General features: G+C 50.2%; 1 protein-coding gene across 9 annotated transcripts in view; it reads right to left on the bottom strand.

Annotated features, from left to right (window-relative positions):
• Positions 1–10,124, bottom strand: part of FGFR1 (fibroblast growth factor receptor 1) — a 48,879-nt gene extending 38,755 nt beyond the window's left edge. For 3 of the 9 annotated variants that reach the window (XM_035004013.1, XM_035004014.1, XM_035004015.1), the window contains exons 1-2: positions 9,457–10,122; positions 1,581–1,759 (exon numbers count right to left, since the gene is read on the bottom strand). In XM_035004013.1, coding sequence (XP_034859904.1) covers positions 1,581–1,671 — 91 coding nt within the window. In that variant the 5' untranslated portion in view covers positions 1,672–1,759; positions 9,457–10,122. Of the gene's footprint in view, positions 1–1,580; positions 1,760–9,144; positions 9,248–9,456 lie in introns of those variants that run through there. The other 6 variants (XM_035004011.1, XM_035004012.1, XM_035004009.1 and 3 more) reach the window with 3 other exon arrangements.
• Positions 10,125–18,656: the final 8,532 nt, after the last annotated feature.

Here is an 18,656-nt window from a genome sequence, read left to right as displayed (position 1 = left end):
AGCAAACTAAGGCTTCGTGTGCTGGGGTAATGTGTCAAAGCAAGTAATGCAGATATGAAATGGCAGAGCAGGATTCAAACATAGATGTCTTCCTCCCATCCATCCAAATCAACTGCCAGGCTGATTTTCTGCAAGCTGGATCACACCACTACCTGCTCAGAATTTTTTGAGATTCCAGTATAGTTTACTTAACAGGGTGTCCAGGCCTTCCATATGCTAACAGTCCAATTTCTCTAGGTGTTACTTCCCACCACCACCTGCTCACCAGGCAAGTCGTTCTGGATACACCTTATACATGTGGCCTCAGTACCCTCACTCATGCTAGTCCGCCTGGAATGCCCTTCATTCCTCTCTTCCAAACAAACACCCACCTACCCCCTCTAGACCCATGCCAGCCGCTCTCTGCTCTCCTCTTCCTCTTCGTTCCCACTGTGTTGCTATGACTCCACTGTGTGGTCTAAACTCGGTCTACCTTGTACTTAGTTACCTCTGCACCTGTCTCCCTGACAATAAACTCCCTGTGGGTAGAGATGCTCTCTCCCACTTTGGGTCTCTGGCATGTTCTAGCTCAGATCTGACGTTCAGTTCCATTACTGAAGGCAACATTAATCTGCCTGCTCTAGTCAAGTGCACCTTCCAGAAAGTCTCATGTGCCCTCTCTATCACCATGCGAGTGGACAAATATGCTCACTCATGATTTATCATTCAATTGGGTCCTGACAGCTGAGACAGATGGCCCTTCAGGCTCAGCCACTACGTCACGTGCTCACCTGAGTCTCTCACCCACTGCCCGCCAACCTTCTCTATTGATGTGATCAGCCACTGGGCCACAAGCCACACGACCCTTTGGCAGCAGTGAGTTCTCACAGAGGGTTCTCACAGACCCCTGATAGTGTGTTGTACCTTTAATCTCCATGAAGTATTTTCACAACTCCAGTAAATCCCATGAGCAAGTCCTTCCCATTACTAATAATGTCTGAATTTCCAACAAGCCATAGATCTCCACCAGCGCCCATGCACCATAATGCTCCCTGGCTCTCCACTCTCCATCTACTTGAAATCCCTCCAGTGGTGCAGCTCCAAAGCAAACTGCTCAGCAGGCCTCCAAACAGACACGCTCGGACATGGTCAAGGAAGGAAAAATGGCACGCCCTTGGCCATGACTGTCAGCCCTCATAGAAGATGGGTCTCTGGAACAATTTTCAAGAAGCCAGAGGTCTTCATCAAGCTCCCACATCTTTCAACATCCTCTGATCCAGGTTCTAAACAAACAAATTCATAGGTCACTTGTGCCCCATTTTATACATCATCTAGTTTAGGGAGCCAGCTCTTGGGTCCCAATCAGAAGTTCTTTTTCAGGAAGAGAAAAGCATAAACCCACCCTAAGCATGTCACCTCTGACAGATGGATGTCACCAGCCTTTGTGACCCCAACCTCTGCTGGAGTTGGGTGTGTTTATAGCCAGGCCCAAACCAGACCAGGTATTGTAGAAGCCTCTCAGTCAACACATGACTTCTGTCCTAGTGTGCTATGTTTCTGAGGCCCAGGAGGCCAGCCTGGCCCCGCAGCCCACAGCTTACCTTGTTCAGGCAAGGTCGGGGCCGGCCTAGCAGTGCAGAGCGCGGCTGTGACCAGCACAGCCCAGAAGAGGAGACACTTCCAGCTCCACATCCCAGTTCTGCTGTTAGAGGTCGGTGACCAGGCTCCACACCTCCATGGAGACTCCGTCTTGAGCTTGATCTTCCTTTTCAAGCTGACTCTAGGGAAAAGAAACAACCAAACAGTTAGGAAGGTCTGCATGGGAGGTGGGGAGGCAAGGAGGAAAAGAAGTGAAAGAATGGCACATAGTCACCCTGTCCAGAAGGGTGCTGAAAGCAGTAACTTGCTTCTTAAGGCACAAAGAAGAGAACTGCGGTCCTGTCCCGAAATTGAATTCGGGGTTACAGGCCTTCATTAGACCAAACACTGCTTCAATTCAGCTCTACAACTGCTTCCTGAGCGTGGGCTACACGCAAGCCTTGTTGGGAAAATTGTCACGAAGTCCTCCAAGGCATAAGCCCCGAGATCGTGTGTGCTGGGAAAGTGAAGAGGCTCATGAAAGTCCCAAAGAGTTCTGCCACTTTGTGGGCCAGGGCTCCAGAGCATGGGGGCGGGGGGTGGCTGCAGGAGGCCTGAGTGGGCCGGTGACTCTCCCAGGACAGACTGCACTTCCTCTAGGGCAGACCAGCCCTTTGGTGAGGGGTAAAGAAGGTGAAGAATTCTGGAACAAACCAAGGGCTAGGAAACAGGAGCCAAGCACCCTGCTGACCCTCTTCGGACCTATGCAGCCAGGGAGCTGAAATAAGTGGTCTCTTGGGTTCTTTCTTTTGGTCTCTAAAACTACATGCATCACAGGGATCTCTGGTCCTATCAACTTCCCGTGCGGCTAGAACACAACTCTCCCCAACTTATAAAGGGCCTCAGAGTAGAGAACCATGACGTGGATGCAGCCCTCCTCCCCAACACTGAAAGGTGACAGCTCATGTCCGGCGGAAATGAATCCAGAAGTAGAGCCAAAAAGGTCATACTGAAGAATCAAAGATCCTTGCCAGGGCCCACTCAAAAAAGCACGGACTGCAGCCCTTTACCCTTCTGAGGTCTGGCGTGGTAATAACATTTAAAATAACCCCCGAGGGTCTTAAGGAACAGGATTGTTGCTGCTAAGCACTGACCAAGTGATAAGACTTTTGGGGCCCTGTTTGGGCTAGGTAGGGGTGACATCTCCATCTTCCAGGTGGCTTTTGTCCGAAATGCTCCAGGGAACCATCCAAGTTATTTAGAGAATCCATTTCCCCGGAACATGCCCTAATGTGGTCCTTCAGCCCTGCCTCCCCAGAGCCAGACAGGGCCCCTCGTGAGTCAGTCCCCATGAGTGAGTCAGTCCCGTTTGGCAAAAACCCCCCAGATTCTTGGCTTCGTTCACATGTGCTTGCCAGCGGGAGTATGCATGTGTCCCCGCTAGCTCCCTCCCAAGGCTTTACTACCATTTTTAATGATTTCAAATCACAGGAGAAATAAACATTTCTCTGTCAATTTTCTAAATTTAGGGAAGGGATTTGAAGAGACAGAATATTTACTGAACACCTGCTACGTGTCAAGCAGGTACTAGGTAAAATTTATACCTATAAATCTTCATTTCTTCCTCGCCATAACCTTGTGGGGGTAGGAATTATTAATTCCCCTTTAAGCAGTGGAGAAACCGAGCCTGCAAGCAGTCAAGTACTTTGCTCAAGGCCATGTAGCCGGTAGGCAAAAGCACCAGGACTCTCATCACCCGTTTTGAGGCAAAAGGACAGGGCGCAAGGAAGCAAATCAAGGTGATGGAATCCGGCTCTATCTGGTGCAAGCTCGTTTTCTCCAAAGAACATCCCTGTGCCATAAAGAAACCAAGTAGACACGGACAGATCCAAGGTAACTCTGGAGATGGGAGTGCCTCAACTCCTCTGGTTGGGAGTAGACTCTTGGAAGCAGATCACAGATGTGCCAGCTAGGACACAGGAGGGGGCACGATCCGTGGCCCGGGACAGACGCGATGCTTGCTAGAGGACCTCTCTAAACCACATTCCACATCTCACTATGTCCCCAAAATACCCCAAACCAAAGATGCAGACCTGTCACCCAGAAAGGTACACCTAGCTAAAGAACCCAAGTCCCAAAGCAACTGCCAGGGTAATGAATGAATCTTCCGTATCCAGTGGGAAAAGGTGGTATCATCCCGAGGCGATTAGGCTGGTTTTCAGTGTAACAGACAGGCAGCCTCCACCACCACTCAGCCACTCTGTCCCCCGAAAAGCCTTCCCACTTGCGCACAGCTGTGGACTGGTTGCAGAATGTGCTCTCTCGGCTCTGCTAGCAGGGTACTTCAAACTAATCTGGCTGCTTCTCTCCAGCTCATCCCCCTCCGAAAGGTGTAGAAGTCTCTTTCTCTCCTTCCCTCTGGGCCTCAAGGCTCACATTTGTAAAACAAAGGATGTCAAGAAAACCCAGCCTCCCAGCACCAGCTCTGGGAATGAGGTCAGTGGGCAGACAGGGCCCCACCCCACAAACAGAAAACAGTGACCCAAACCACCAATCCACATACTGTCTGGGACCCTTGGAACTGCCATCTTCTCCTTCACCACACCTTCTCCTCCTCCTCCTAATGAATGAATTCTTAAAATCCCGGAGGGACAGTCTCCTTCCTTCACTACTGGACAGATGTGACCTGTAGCCTTGCAGGTGTCCTAGGGAGCTTCCTCAGGGACCCTGCAGCTGGCTCCATGCTGAGCCTCTCCCATACCCAGCAGGTCTCCAGGGACTTGAAGCCCCACTCCACCTGGGCACAGAGGTCCTCACGGGGCACTGGCGGCGGGGAACACAACCTCTCTGCTTTCCCACTTGTCGGAGGAGATGGCTGCTGAGCCTCCATCACAGGTGGTTATGAGGATCAAATGGGCAGCATGGGTGAAAGTGCCTGCCCTCTCCTCTCTGAGTACTAATCCATGAAAGAATTGTAATTTTTTTTTTAAAGATTTTATTTATTTATATGACAGAGAGAGACAGCGAGAACAGGAACACAAGCAGGGGGAGTGGGAGAGGGAGAAGCAGGCTTCCCGCCGAGCAGGGAGCCCGATGTGGGACTCGATCCCGGGACTCCAGGATCATGACCCGAGCCGAAGGCAGACGCTTAACAACTGAGCCACCCAGGCGCCCCTCCATGAAAGAATTATAAACATTGCGCTCTGAGTCACTCCTTGACAGCACTCTCTGGAGGCTTTGGTAACTGGTGGCAGGAGGACTCGAACTTCCTACCTTTACAAAGATATTTCTCACTACCCATCTTCAAACCCTGTACTCTAGACCTAGGGGTCCCAGACAGTGGCCACTAGCCACTTGTGGCTACTGAGCTCTTGGAATGTGGCTAATGTGAATCAGGATGTGCTAGACATGGGACATACACACCAGACTTCGAAAACTTGGGTGTGAAAAAAAGAAGGTAAAGTAGCTCATCAATAATTTTTTATATTGGTTACATGTTCAAATGACAGCATTTTAGATATATGGGGCTAAATCAAATAGATCATTAAAATCTCAACCAATTAATAAATGTGAATTCCACCTGCTTCTTTTTACTTAATTTCAAAAAGTGGCTACTAGAAAATCTAAGATTACATGGGGCTCATGTTCTATTTCTATGGGACAGCATGACCTTAGGCAATCTCCATGTTCTGTCCTCTTCTTTGTCCTTCCTCCATCCTTAATGGGCCAAGCTTTCTTATTCTCCGAGTCCCACCCCAAATAAATAAACAAACAAACAAACAAATAAATTAAATTTAATTTAATTTTAAAAAGCTACCTCTTCCACAAGTCTTTGGGCTTTCTCCCCGAGGCTCTCATTCCTCTGTATTTCCTAAGCACCATGGGATCACAAGCTCCTTAAGAAGCAGGGTCTGTGCCTGACTAACTTTCGCTAATACACTTAGCACCCACAATGTACACAGCAGATGCTGACCCATTTGTTAACTGGATGAATAAGTGAATGAAAGAAAGGCTGATTCAAAAGAAACTGATACAGATACTCTTGCAAATGAGACATCTTCTAAACATTTTGATTCTTCAGAATTGAGGAAGTCAACATCAAAACATTCATTTCTTTGGACAGGAATAAGACTTACTAATTTTTAAATTTTAAATCTTTGTTAAAAAAAAAAAGAAAAAAGGTAACCAAATGTCCTCGGGAGTGAGGTGTACCAAAAAATAATAAATAAGTGAAACACCAACTGCTCCACCATACTCTGGGAAACATTGCTCTTGAAGACAAAATGGACTGGCAGGCTACCACCCTTTTCGTGGAGTTGTTCACCCAGATGACAACTATTTACTTGGGGGGTGGGGAGGACCAAATATATCTTCTCTAATTGCAAGGAGGAGTGGTGGTGAGGAGAGAATCTCTGCTTCAGGTCGATGCAACCTTAGGGGGGAAAGCAAATATCCTAGCCCAAGTTTGGTACTTAATCCTCTCTGGAAACACCAGAGTCTTCTCTAAAGCTCCACATCTGGACTCCCAGGAGTCCCTGGTGCGTTCAGACCTTGGACAAAGCTCTTAGAAAGCAAATGCAAGACAAATTTCCCAAGAGGAAATTAAACTCATCTCAAGGGATGAGGCTTTTTCAGAACAAGACATTGGAATCAATTCTACCTCCTTTGCCTCCAGCAGCAACAGGCTCAAACTTTCCCAGGAAGCTCTTACCTAACAGCCATTTTGATGAAAAGATTTAAAAAATGGAGGCAAAGAAGAGTGTGTTTGGAGAAGCTGGCTGCTAACAGCCCAAGCCCACAGGAGCAAATCTCCTATTTTAGGAGCCCCTTTTCAGGACAACACCCCAAACACAAAGCATACAACTAAAAGCAAAAACCCATGGATTTTCCTTGGGTCACCATGACTGGAGTCTGCCTACTCCATGTTCAACGCGCTCTTCCTGCCCTCTGGAGTCCAACAGGGCTAAAGCCAGCTCAGGCGTAGGGATGCCTGGATGGACTCTAATCTCCCTCAAGACAGGTGGGACAATAGTAGCATCTGCCACGCTCCTAACTCCATTTCTTCCTGTGCTTTTGCTTCACTTGCTATTCTTTTGGAACTTTCTAACATCCTTTGTGGCCAGAGGCCAAAGGAAAAGAAGCACCCAAGGCTGTCTACTTTGGAACCAAAATTAGTGGCGCCCACTCTGGCCCAAATCCCACTCGTGAAAATGCCTACAAAATGGGCATTTGGACAGGCACAGTAAAAGCAGGCAGTGAAAGCACACATGTCCAAGTGGCTCTCCACCCGGATGGCCCTCATTAAAAAGCTGACACTTGATGATGACTAAGACTGAATGCAACAGATATTTCAAGGAGCTCGTCACTGATGCAGTACATAACCATCCCAGCTGGAGCCAGGCCCCAGCAACCTCCCCATCCCCAAACACCCTGTGCTCCTCTAGGGGTCAGCGGCAGCCCTGGAGCCTCTCCCAACCAACTGGAGGGAAATATGTAAACAAGTCATTAGAGAGGCAGGCTGTCAGGACAGACAGTGGGCAATGGCTCTCTTGGTCCCTGAAAGGAAGGGAGATGACCCAGGCTTGGGGGTAATTAGCTAGACCGAGACACGTCCCACGGGGCCCTGCTACTCAGCTTTTAAAGCCTCAGAGAGGAAACCGGGAGCCTGGGCCAACAGGGAAAATGGCCACTTTTTGCTAAACAGTCTCAAGGCTAAGGTTCTACAGTTTAGAGGGGATTCCAAAAAAAGCGCTGGTCCGGAGGTGCAAAGGGCAGGGCACATCTGCGGAGGAAACAGTCACCTTAATTACCATGTCTAGAGAAAGTGCGATTTCATTACAGCCTCCAAAACTACCGCCCAAAGGAGGAAACCAGAGAAGTGTTTTCAATTTGAAAGAGACGGAAAAGAGAGGGTGAGAGCGACCGACTCTCCCCACCCTCCTGCAACTTTGGACCATAGAGTGCTTGCCTACCTCAAAGGATATTACCAAAAAAAAAAAAAAAAAAAAAAAAAACAAACAAACCCCCCCCCCCCCCCCAACACAAAACCCACAAAACCCCTCAACAATCCAACTCCCGCTTTCAAACCTATAGCCGTTAAGAAGCAAAATGTCCCACTTTAGTTTCCAGGGGCTGCAGCCCACGTAAATCCTTTAACACGCACAGAGAGAGCCCCTGGCAGCAACAGCATCTGCCCCCCTCACATGCCCCCCGCAGCTGCGCCCCGGGCTCGCTCCAAGGAGGGTGGAAAAGGGACGCGTGACGCCACCACCGGGCGGCCAGAGACCCGACGGCGGGCTCCGGACAGGGTCAGACGCTCGGGCTGCTCCAGCTACCACTGAAGGGACGGAAAAGGCAATGCTTTCGTTCCAGAAACTTCCGTCAGGGCCAGTTCTGGGTCAAACCCATGGCCAAAGAGGTCACCTCCAGCAGATGACCCGTTCGCAAGCGCCACCCCCCTAAAACCGTGGCCCCATCTCCTACCATGCCTTTTTCCAGCACAATCTAGAAAGCACCGCCACCATCAGATCCTAAATAACTTGGGATCCAGGGTAACTTTCTTTTCTCCCCAAATCCCAACGCCTCATCTCCAAGTCTCCGAAAATGTGAAAGAGGGAGGTGGGAAGGACAAGTTGAAGAATCCCAGTTTTAATTTGGGTGAGGGGGAAGGGAGGGAAAGGGATGTTAATGTGGCTGCGGTGTGGGGTGAAACGGAACCAGATGCGGCTGCTACATCTGGAAAATGGGGGAAAAAGTGTTGGGGGAGAAAGACACCGCAGTAATTTTTTTGGTGGGCCAACAGCTTCTGGGCCCAGAAAGGAGAAGCAAGCCTCACCACCGCCACCCCCTCCACCCCCGCCCGAAGGTGTCTGGCTGCCTTCATAGGATGTGTGTTAAATGAACTCCATCCACAATGTCAATAAATTCCTCTGCAAACGAGGGTTCCTCTGTTCCCAACCCCAAACATAACGGGAGGCGGGAGCGGGGTGGGCAGAGGGTCTGAGCCAGAGAAGCAACATGCAGCGCTGCCGAGTGAACCGCACCGGGCAAAACCCTCATCCCTTCCCCCACCTCCTAGAACCAGATTGGAACTGAACGTTCCCCTCCCTCCGACCCCATAATGGGGTTTAACATCACCCGCTGGGCGCCCTCCCTTCCACAAACTTCCGACCCTTTCGGAGATCGACCAAGTAGAAGATAACCCCCTCAGGAAAAGGGAATTCCTTTCTCGCTCTCCTGTATAGCAGATTCGGCCATTTGGTGACGACACCTCCTTAAAACCTATTCCAGGAGAAGCTAACCTACCCCTTCACTGCCTTCCCTCTTCATGCCCCTATCCACCCACCCCAACCTCGACCCCAGACTTTCCCGGAGGGGAAAAGGTCTTAGAAATACCCCGGGTTCTCAAAGCTACCTGCTGAATTGAGGTGAGTCCCCACTAGCGGACTAAAAAGAGATGGACTGGAACGCAACACACACACACACCCCCAACCCCATCTCGCTGCCCACTCCCCCCTCCCTCCCCAGTCCCAGGAAACCGAGGGCCGCCGCCGCCTTCGCCCCGGCCCTGTCCCTCCCAGGACTCACCGCGGAGCCGCCGCCTCGCCAGCTCCCCGGCGCGAGTTGGCGGAAAAGTTGGGCGGCAGGAGGAGCGGCGGGACGAGCGCGGGGAGGGGGCGCAGAAGGCGACGCGAGCGGGGAGCTGGGAGGGGAGACAAAAGGGGGGCGCAAAGCGCTGGGGAGGGAATCGGGAGGTGGAGGGGGGCGGGTAACGAGTGGAAGGAGGCGCCGGACCCGACTGGGCTGCGGCGGGGGAAGCACGCAGCCGGGAGGCTCCGGCGCCGGGGGCCGCTCGGGACGCCAAGCCCGCCCCGGATCTGCGGGCGCCGCGGCTCTTACCTCACTCGGCGCTGCGGTTCCGCCTCTGGAGAGTCCGCCGTGGCGTGTGCGGGCGGGCGGGCGCCCGCGTCCCCAGCTCCGGCCCGCCGCCCCCGGGCTCCGCTGGGGTCCTGGCGGGGCCGCGAGAGCCCCGCGGCCGGCGCTCGACTCCCGGTGGCGCTCGGTGCTCAGCGCCTCCAGCCCGGGCGGGAACAATGGAGCCGAAGCTGGTGCCCCGGGGGGGGGGGGGGGGGGGGGGGGAGGGCTCCCGTCCGCCGCCCGGGGTCTCCAGACCCTGTGGCCCCCCTCTCCGGAACCGGGCGGCGGCGCCTCACGCTTCTCGCAGACCGGGCTCCATGGCCCTGCGGGGACCCCGGCGCCACGGCGTGCCCGACTGCAGCACTAGGACGGTGCGCCCTGCGGGGCGCTCCTCGGACCGGCGAAAAGTCCTCGGTCTCCGCGGCTTTTCCAGCTGCGGCGCGCGCTCGCGGCCGGGGAAGGCGAGGTCGCCGCAATGCGCTAAGCGGAGTCTCGGTCCAGTCGGGACGTTGCCGCCCAGCTGCGGGCACAGCCCGGGCTCCTCCGCGCGCTGCGGCTGGACCAGAGTTCGGGCTCCGGCTCGCCGCCGCCCGCTGCCCCGGCCGCCGCACCAGTGCCCGCAGGAGCGCTCCGAGCGCTGTGCGCCGGCGAGGCGCGAGGGCTCGCTCTCTCACTCGCACCCGCGCTAGTCCCACCCCCTCCTCCTCCCCCTGCTGCTGCCTGCTGGGCCTTGTAGTTCCCGGCCGCGGCCCCCGAGAAGGGGGAGCGGGCCGAGCGGCGCGGCGCTCTGCCGCTGCTTTCCTGCGGTCTGGTCTCCCTGGGCGCGCGTGCCCCTGCATCTGAGCCCCGCCAGGAGGGCGCCCGAATTTCAGGCGGTGGACACATGAGCGGTTTGGGGGGTGAGGTGGGGAGACGCTGTCGTCCCGAGTTTGTACGTGCCAGCACCGGCCTTGGAGTCGCACTGACTGTGTGCCTTGGAGAAATGATTCTTCTCGCTTTAAGTCTGTTTTCAGGAGGATAATAGTGCTTTTCATATAAAGTTGAGGATGAAGGGAGGGCCTGCCACATAGTTAACACTCAATGAATACAAGCTGTTTTTATTCATGAGACGGTCTATCCCCTCTTCAGATCCTTCCCTTGCATCTCACGGTTCCCCAGCCGCAGAGTTTAGGTTTTGTGGTCTATGGGAAGCGGGGCCCTGTGAATTCGGCAGCACCATTCTGGGCCTCCAGAAGTCTTCAACCTGCAGTGAATTTTAGGAAGCAAAAGAGTGAGTGGTGGGAGTTGGGCATGTTGTCGGTTTGGAAATTAATCAGAACCCACCCGAGAGTACCCGAGGAAAAGGTTCGGTGAAACCTGAGGAAAAGTGGCTAAAATGCCCTTTCCTCTGGATCCTGCCACTATACTCTAGTGGTTCCCTAATCCAAATGCACATGAGTCCTCTGGGGAACTTGTAAAAAATACAAATTCTTGGACCTGTGCAGACCTAAGGTATCAGGCTGTGCCAGGACCGAGCCAAGAGTCTATTTTTTCTGAGGCTCCCAGGGTGCCAGGTTGGCACCATTGGTAGGGTATGAAAGATACCTCCATTCTGGTCCCTTACTTATGAACTGTTTGATTTTGGACAAGTCATACATCTGAAAAAAATCAAGATTTTTTTTTTTAACCTATCCCCCCCCCCCCCCCCCCCCCCCCCCCCCGTTGAGACTCCCTCAAAGGATTTTCAATAAAATAATGGATGTCAGTGCACTAAAGTATTACACAAATAGAAGTCACTATGTAGGGGCCTCTGGGTGGCTTAGTTGGTTAAGCATCTGACTTCCCGCTCACGGTCAATCTCTGGGTTCTGAGATGGAGCCCCAGGTCAGGCTCTGTGGTCAGTGGGGAGTCTGGGATTCTCTCCCTCTGCACCCCCCTTGTGCTCTCTCTCTCACAAATAAGCAAATAAAATCTTTTGTAAAAAGTCACTATGTAAGAAGGTAGGGCCTATACCTCATCTATACCCCACAAACCCCTCAAGCTTGTGGAAGCTGGAATACTGAATGAGATTAGCCTCCCCTCTCAAATTTAAGGAAATGGTCTAAGTTATTTCTCTATTTGACCAGCAAGTGAAAGAATAGTGACCATCACAGTGTCATTCACATAGTAGGAGCTCAAGAGCTGTTTATTGACTGAGCAGAATAAATACTCAATAAATGTTTGTTGAATGGTTGAGTAAATTAAACTAAATAAAAAGCAGGAAGTCATGTATTTGCAGAATATATGAACTTCAGCCATGGTTATAGGGTTATTCCCCCTACAAGCCTAACCCCCTCATCTTTAAACCTTACAGCTCCTGATCAGGATATGTTTATCCTCCCATATAAGCTGCTTCCTCATTGGGCCTTCTTCATTTTTTCTAAGTAGGTTTCATGTCCAGTGTGGAGCCCAAATGGGGGTCTTGAACTCACGATCCTGAGATTAAGACCTGAGCTGAGATCAAGAGTCTGATGCTTAACCAACTGAGCCACCCAGGCACTCCACACCTTCCTCATTTCATTCCAGACTTGTAAGAAGGCCAAACTCATGCACTTCTCCCTTAAAGAGGCCTTTCCTGCCACTCCCAGCCCTGACAGTCGCTGGAACTCTTCCAACCTTCTGGTCTATCCCATTGATCTGATACTTAACTTTGTTAGTCATCTTTTTTTTTTTAATTCTTTCTCTCTAATTAGTTTCCAGACTATACCAGGGCAAGGACCCCATCTCTGTGACTAGCTCAGGACGCTGCTCAGGAGGTGTTTCGTATATATTTGTTGGTGGTGGGTTTGATGAGAGTAGTAAACCCGGGTTACCAAAGGAGAAATACAATTGGAGGGAACAGAACTGGGAAGTCAAGCCATGGAGAATCCAGTGTTTATGTTAACATCCAACGACTATTTTTCCCACTCTATTACTGAAAGGGAATATATCCACCTTCCTCTCTCTGAGTCTTCTAAACAGGGGTTTTTCAATCCAGCGCTTTTATTCTTTGGATTTGGGAGCATTTTAGGAGTATCTTGAACCCAAAAGAGGAGACTGAAGGATGTGTCCTTGATTGAAACAGAAAGAGAATGATCTAAATGCCTGTCTGCTGCTGACCAAATTTCTCTATAGGTTTAGCAAGAAACCAAAATGAAAGCAAGCAGCCAACTTGATAGTTCTCCTTCCTCCAGTTCTCAAGGAAACAGCCAAAGAAAGCAGAATGGAGAAGGCGAGAAACCCAGAAAACGAATGGGCCATCCAGACCATGGACATGGCTCCAGAAAAATTGAGAGCTGGCTGCTTTCATCCTTCCAGTCCAACTCCCCTTCCATGCTGCTCTCCCTGCACCGCAACCCCCCCCCCCCCCCGCCGAAATGCAGACCCTCCACATCGGGACAGACCCCAGGCCACTGAAGGGAAAGCGTCCCCAGGGCAGCCCCAAGCGGGGCTCCAGGCAACAGGGGTCAGCCGGCAGCTCTGCCTGCCCCTGTCCTGCTGGAGGACTCCTGGCACCTTGCCTCCCCACACAGAAATGTAATCTTCCCTCCGAGATAACAAAGAGCTGGGAGGGTCAGGGAGGATTTGTAGGCCCCTTGCCCGGGCAGCTAGATGTCTGAGGAGGAGACAAAGGCCCTCATGCTCGAGGACCTGATAACCAGTTGGGGGCCTGTTGCCTCCTGGATCTGTGGGAGGAGGGAAACGGTGCTGAATGAAGTGGAGGGAAACGGAGCTCTCCCCAAAGCCCCATCGGTTCTCTTTGTTTTGGAACACTGCAGAAAATCCCTTCCTTCTTCCTCCAGCTCCTTGTGGCCTCAGAGTTCTTCCGCTGGCAAGGGAACTCCTCTTCTCTCCCCAGCTCTCCCCTGCTCCATTCGAGAGAGTTTCGTTATCTTAGGGCTCAGCTGTTTCCACCAGGGATGAGCACCCCGGCTACACTGGGCTGGTGCTGCTGAGCTGACACCTCCCTGTTACAGAAGAAGTTAGGGGAGGCAGGCAACATCTATAGTGGGTGGAGGCTGGGCCAGAGAGCTGCTCTAGCCGGCTTTGGGAGTCCCTCAGACTGGAGGGAGCCAGCAGCGGCTCAGCTCCCAGGACTGGATGCAGGATGGGATCAGGAGGAACGAAGAACTGTCTGGGTTTCTGCCTACAAAGTGGATGTTCACAGGTCCCTGGGAGCAGGTGGGCGGCCAAGCCTTTTGCCCCAGGCCCCTGGAGTTAGGGAGCAGCCATCAGTTACCATCTGGCTGCCATTTGGTGACCCCTGGCTGTTCTCAGCACAGCTTCAGCATATCAGGGAAGGGAGGGTCTTGTTTGGCTTGGTGTTTTTGTAAATAACATTTCACTCTCTCCTACCAACTGGGAGTGGGAAAGGGAATTTGCAGTAATGGTGGCTCAGCTTGCCTGGCCCTAATGCAACATTTATTCACTGAGCACTGGGGTGGGGAGGGGCATGGCTCATGTGTCAGGCCCTGTGCTAGGCACAGTGCATCCCAAGATGAGAGATGGGGGCACAGTCTCAGGGAGCACCCAGTCTTGTGGTGGAGACCTGACATTACAAGAAGTGCCATACCAGGGGTGCCTACAGGGTGTTTGGGAAGGAGAGATCAGGAAAGGAGACTGAGAACTCAGGGGACGTGATGCCTGAATCTTGAAAGATGACAAACAGCACCTGAAAATACACAAACTCATCTGGGATAATTGAGGAAGGTAAGACTGGGAGAGTTTCGTTATCTTAGGGCTCAGCTGTTTCCACCAGGGATGAGCACCCCTTGCTACATGGAGAGTACATGCAGAGGCATTGAAGCTTCTATATTATCTTGCCCTGGAGGGATGAACTTGGCCTCTGGGATCAAATAGGTCTGGGTTTTGGTCCCAATTCTGCCACTTCTTTCTGGCTGTGTGATCTTGGGCAAGTTCCTTACCTCCATTCTGTTTCCTCAGCGGTGTAATGAGTATAATGAAGAATAGCACCTGTTCTTCGCAGAACTGTTGAAAGGATGAAACGAGATAATGCGTGTAGTGCACTTGGCACAGTGCCTGGCACATAGTATGTGCTCAATAAATGGGAGCCACTGGGGCCATAACTGAGCTCCAGAGCTTTCCTGTGGCTTAAGACACCTCTCTTGGAGCCCATTTTCCAGGTATCTTTGTGGTGTTACCACTACCCTCAGATTCTCTGTCCCCCAAGACCGACTGCAAAAAAGGATATACTTTCCCCCCCCCCAATCTTCCCCTTCCTTGCTGACCTCATAAGATAAGCAGCCCCTTTTGCTGTAGGTTTTACTGTGAAACAGGAAGAGAACAGCAAGAACACATACATAAAATCTAACCAAACTTATAAAACCTCAGCGATCCTAAGAGCATTGGTCTCTTGTCTAGCTCTCAGACTCCCTTCAGAATGCTCACTAAGAACCAGCTGGCCTTTTGTCCTCTGCTTTTCTTCTGAGCTCCCTAAAATCTTCCCTCTTTCTGACTCCAACTTACAAACCCTCTTCCAGTAAAAGCCGCTCATCCAAAGCACTGTGCTGGGGGACCGGAGAGGTGACGGGTGGGCAGTAGCAGAACGGTGGACAATTTGCATTTCTGAGGACTCCCCAGGAGTAAGAGGACCCGGTTCCTCAGGCTTCTGCCCTGCCTAGGGACAAAGATCAAAGTTGCAGGGTTAGACAGGGATATTTGAGGATTCAACTTTGAAGTGGATTCCATCCAAGGATATGCTAACAAAGTTGCAGATGACTTCTCCTGGGTTGTTAAGAACTTTTGGTGATATTGGAATGGGTGGGGTCAGAGAGGAAGAGAATTTAAAAATAGACCGTGTTCCCCCAGATAGGTTAAAAAAGATAGATATGCATTTTAAAAGACTAGAAGATAAAGGTGTTTGTGAGGGTGTGGGAAAAACAAGCAGCACTGTTGGTAGGAGTGCTGATTGATAGCCTCTTTGGGGGTCATTTGATAATGTTTATCAACATTTAATCAGTATATGTTTTACATACTCTTTGACTCGGTAATTCTTCTGGGAATTGAGTAGATAGATGTCCTTGCATATGTATAAAGACTATATATGTATGATATATATATATATATATATCATACAAAGATAATCTTTGCAGTATTGTTTGTGATTACAAAATACTGAAAACAATGTACATGTCCACCATGTGACTGTTCCATAAGAGACTTGGTAAAATAAATCAAATGCAAAATTGCACATCTGTTAAAAGGAATAAGATGAAAAAAAAAGGAAAGATGGATTTATATGTACTTATATGGTGGGGAAAGAGCAAGAAGCTCTGTATTGTGTATATGAGAGATCACTTACTGGGCACCTGGCTGGCTCAGTCGGTAGAGCTTGCAACTCTTGACCTTAGGGTTGTGAGTCCAAGCCCCATGTTGAGTGTGGAGCCTACTTAAAATTAAAAAATAAAATATATTTCTTAAAAAAGAGATCACTTGTGGAAAACAACATGGGCACACACATACACTTCCATATGCAGACACTTACACACATACATGCTTATCTATACGTAGATTACCTAGAAGGAAACACACACATACACAGCTGGTGAACTGAATGACTAGGAGTTCAAGGGGTAGGAAGTGGACTTTTAGACTAAGCCCTTTGGCACTATTTAAAAATTTCATCGTGTACCTAGACTTTTCCTCCCTAACTGAATTTCATTATTCTGTTTTAAACAAAGCAAAGGTCTATTAATTAAACTGTTAATAGTGGTTTTCATAGGGCGCCCGGGTGGCTCGGTCGGTTAAGTGTCTGCCTTCAGGGTCCTGGGATCAAGATTCTCATCGGGCTCCCGGCTTAGCAGGCAGTCTGCTTCTCCCTCTCCCTCTGCCCCTCTCCCTGCTTGTGTGCTCTCTCTCTCTCTCTCTCAAATAAATAAAATCTTTAAAATAAAGGAAAAAAAGTAGTGGTTTTCTTTGGGATGTGATTACAGGAGGCTTACACTTTTTTACATAACTTTGTATCATTTGAATTTTTCGCAAAGAGCATGTTCACAGAGTTATCTGTATCGCTGAGCGGGTCGTGTTCTGGGTGTGAGTAACTCAGGGGCTGGTATTCCGTGTGCTACTGCAGACTTACATCTGCCCAAAGGAAGTGGTACCTTCTTCCAACTTGCTCAAAGGCATCCTGGTCCTGACCATGTACTACTATGATCAGCAGAATAACAACAACGTATTTACAACAAGCAAACATACAGTGAGTGATATAATTTTATCTTTGGGCAAAAGAGAGATCATGGAGAACTGCTCTGCTAGGTGCAAGTCCACTTGGACAACAGGTTTTTTTTTTTCCAAATATTTATTTAGTTATTTGAGAGAGAGAGAGAGCAAGTGCCGGGGGTAGGGGCAGAGGGAGAGGGAGAGAGGGTCCCGAGCAGATTCTGTGCTGAGCATGGAACCCAACGTGGGGCTCAGTCTCACAACCCTGAGATCACGACCTGAGCAGAAACCAAGAGTTGGATCAGGGTCCTGCATCGAGCCCTGTGTCAGGCTTCCTGCTCAGTGGGGAGTCTGCTTCTCTGTCTCCCTCTGCCCCTCTCCCCTGCTCGTGCTCTCTCTCTCAAATGAATAAAAAAGATCTTTAAAAAAAATGATTTTTCTTTTGTCTTTCTTTTTTTTTTTAAAGTAATCTCTACACCCAAGGTGGGGCTCAAACTAATGTCCCCATGATCGAGTCATATGCTCTACTGACTGAGCCAGCCAGGCGCCCCCCCATTTGGACAATATTTAAGCGGCCACTCTCGGGCCTTCACAAGACAGAGAGGGAGACAAACCATAAGAGACTCTTAACTCTAGGGAACAAACTGAGGTGAGGTGGGTGGGGGGGATGGGATAACTGGATGATGGGCATTAAGGAGGGCACTTGATGGAATGAGCACTGGGTGTTATATTCAACTGGTGAATCACTAAATTCTACCTCTGAAACTAATAATACACTATATGTTAATTAAATTGAATTTAAAAAATAAATAAATAAATAAAACAAAGAATTGCGAAGGCCGGGAAAAAAAAGATATCTCTATTCCTCACTCATAGTGGCCACAAGCCCAGCCACCCTGCAGAACGGCCCCTCATTTAAGGAGAGAGAGAGACAACATGGAAGCTGATCTTCGGAAACCTTAGATGATTGGATAATGCTTTGGGTTCAGGAAGGGCTGGTGATTCCTCTGACCATTAGTCTTTCTGAAAACTGCTTTCCTCCATGCCAGCCAATGCAGAGCCCATGCAAGACACCTGTGTGAGGCCCACCTGAGTCAGGAGCCCAGCCCTCTCCCATAATGCCCTGCAGCCCATATGTGGCTTTGGGCAGCAGCTGAAGCGGGGTGGTCAATAGGCATTCCCTTGCTAAGTCATGTGGGGTGGATTTCTTTTTCTTTTTCTTTTTTTAGGTTTTATTTGTAAGTAACTTCACCAATGTGGGGCTCAAACCCACAACCCCAAGATCAAGAGTAGTATGCTCCATTGACTGAGCCAGCCAGGTGTCCCAGTTGGGGTGGATTTCTGAGGTCTATCTAAAAAGCAATTTGGATAGGTGCTGGGTCCTCTTAAGTCCTTCCAGGAAGTTTCTTACTCAGGCTAGAGAGAGGCTAATAATTCACTGTTGTGTTTCTAAAGCCACTTGTTTGACTCCGATAGGTTTCTAAACATGTGAGCTTATTTTCTTTTTTTTTAAAGATTTTATTTATTTATTTGACAGAGAGAGACACAATGAGAGAGGGAACACAAGCAGGGGGAGTGGGAGAGGGAGAAGCAGGCTCCCCGCAGAGCAGGGAGCCCGATGCGGGACTCGATCCCAGGACCCTGGGATCATGACCTGAGCTGAAGGCAGTCGCTTAACCAACTGAGCCACCCAGGTGCCCGTGAGCTTATTTTCTAAGAAGCATATAGAAAATACAATTAGCTGTGTTAGATTTGACCTCTCTGCTGGAGGCTTTTTTTTTTTTTAATGTTTTGTTTTTAGGTTACAATAGCTAATATTTAATGAATGTGTGCTGTGAGCAGGCACCTTGCTTTTACACAGCTCATCTCACTTAAACCTCACAACAATGAGGTAGACACAATTGTTAGGTCCCATTTCAAGGTGAGCAAACTGAGGCTTAGAGAGAGTCAATAGACCCACGAGTGGTCAGGTAAGGAAGCAAGGCTGCATGCAAATCCAGACAATC

This window comes from Mirounga leonina, unplaced genomic scaffold (assembly GCF_011800145.1).
Source record: "Mirounga leonina isolate KUSES-001 unplaced genomic scaffold, KU_Mleo_1.0 Mir_128, whole genome shotgun sequence".
Classification (NCBI taxonomy): Eukaryota; Metazoa; Chordata; class Mammalia; order Carnivora; family Phocidae; genus Mirounga; species Mirounga leonina.
Note: the sequence above shows the minus strand (reverse complement) of the source record. Positions and strands in the feature narration are given on the sequence as shown.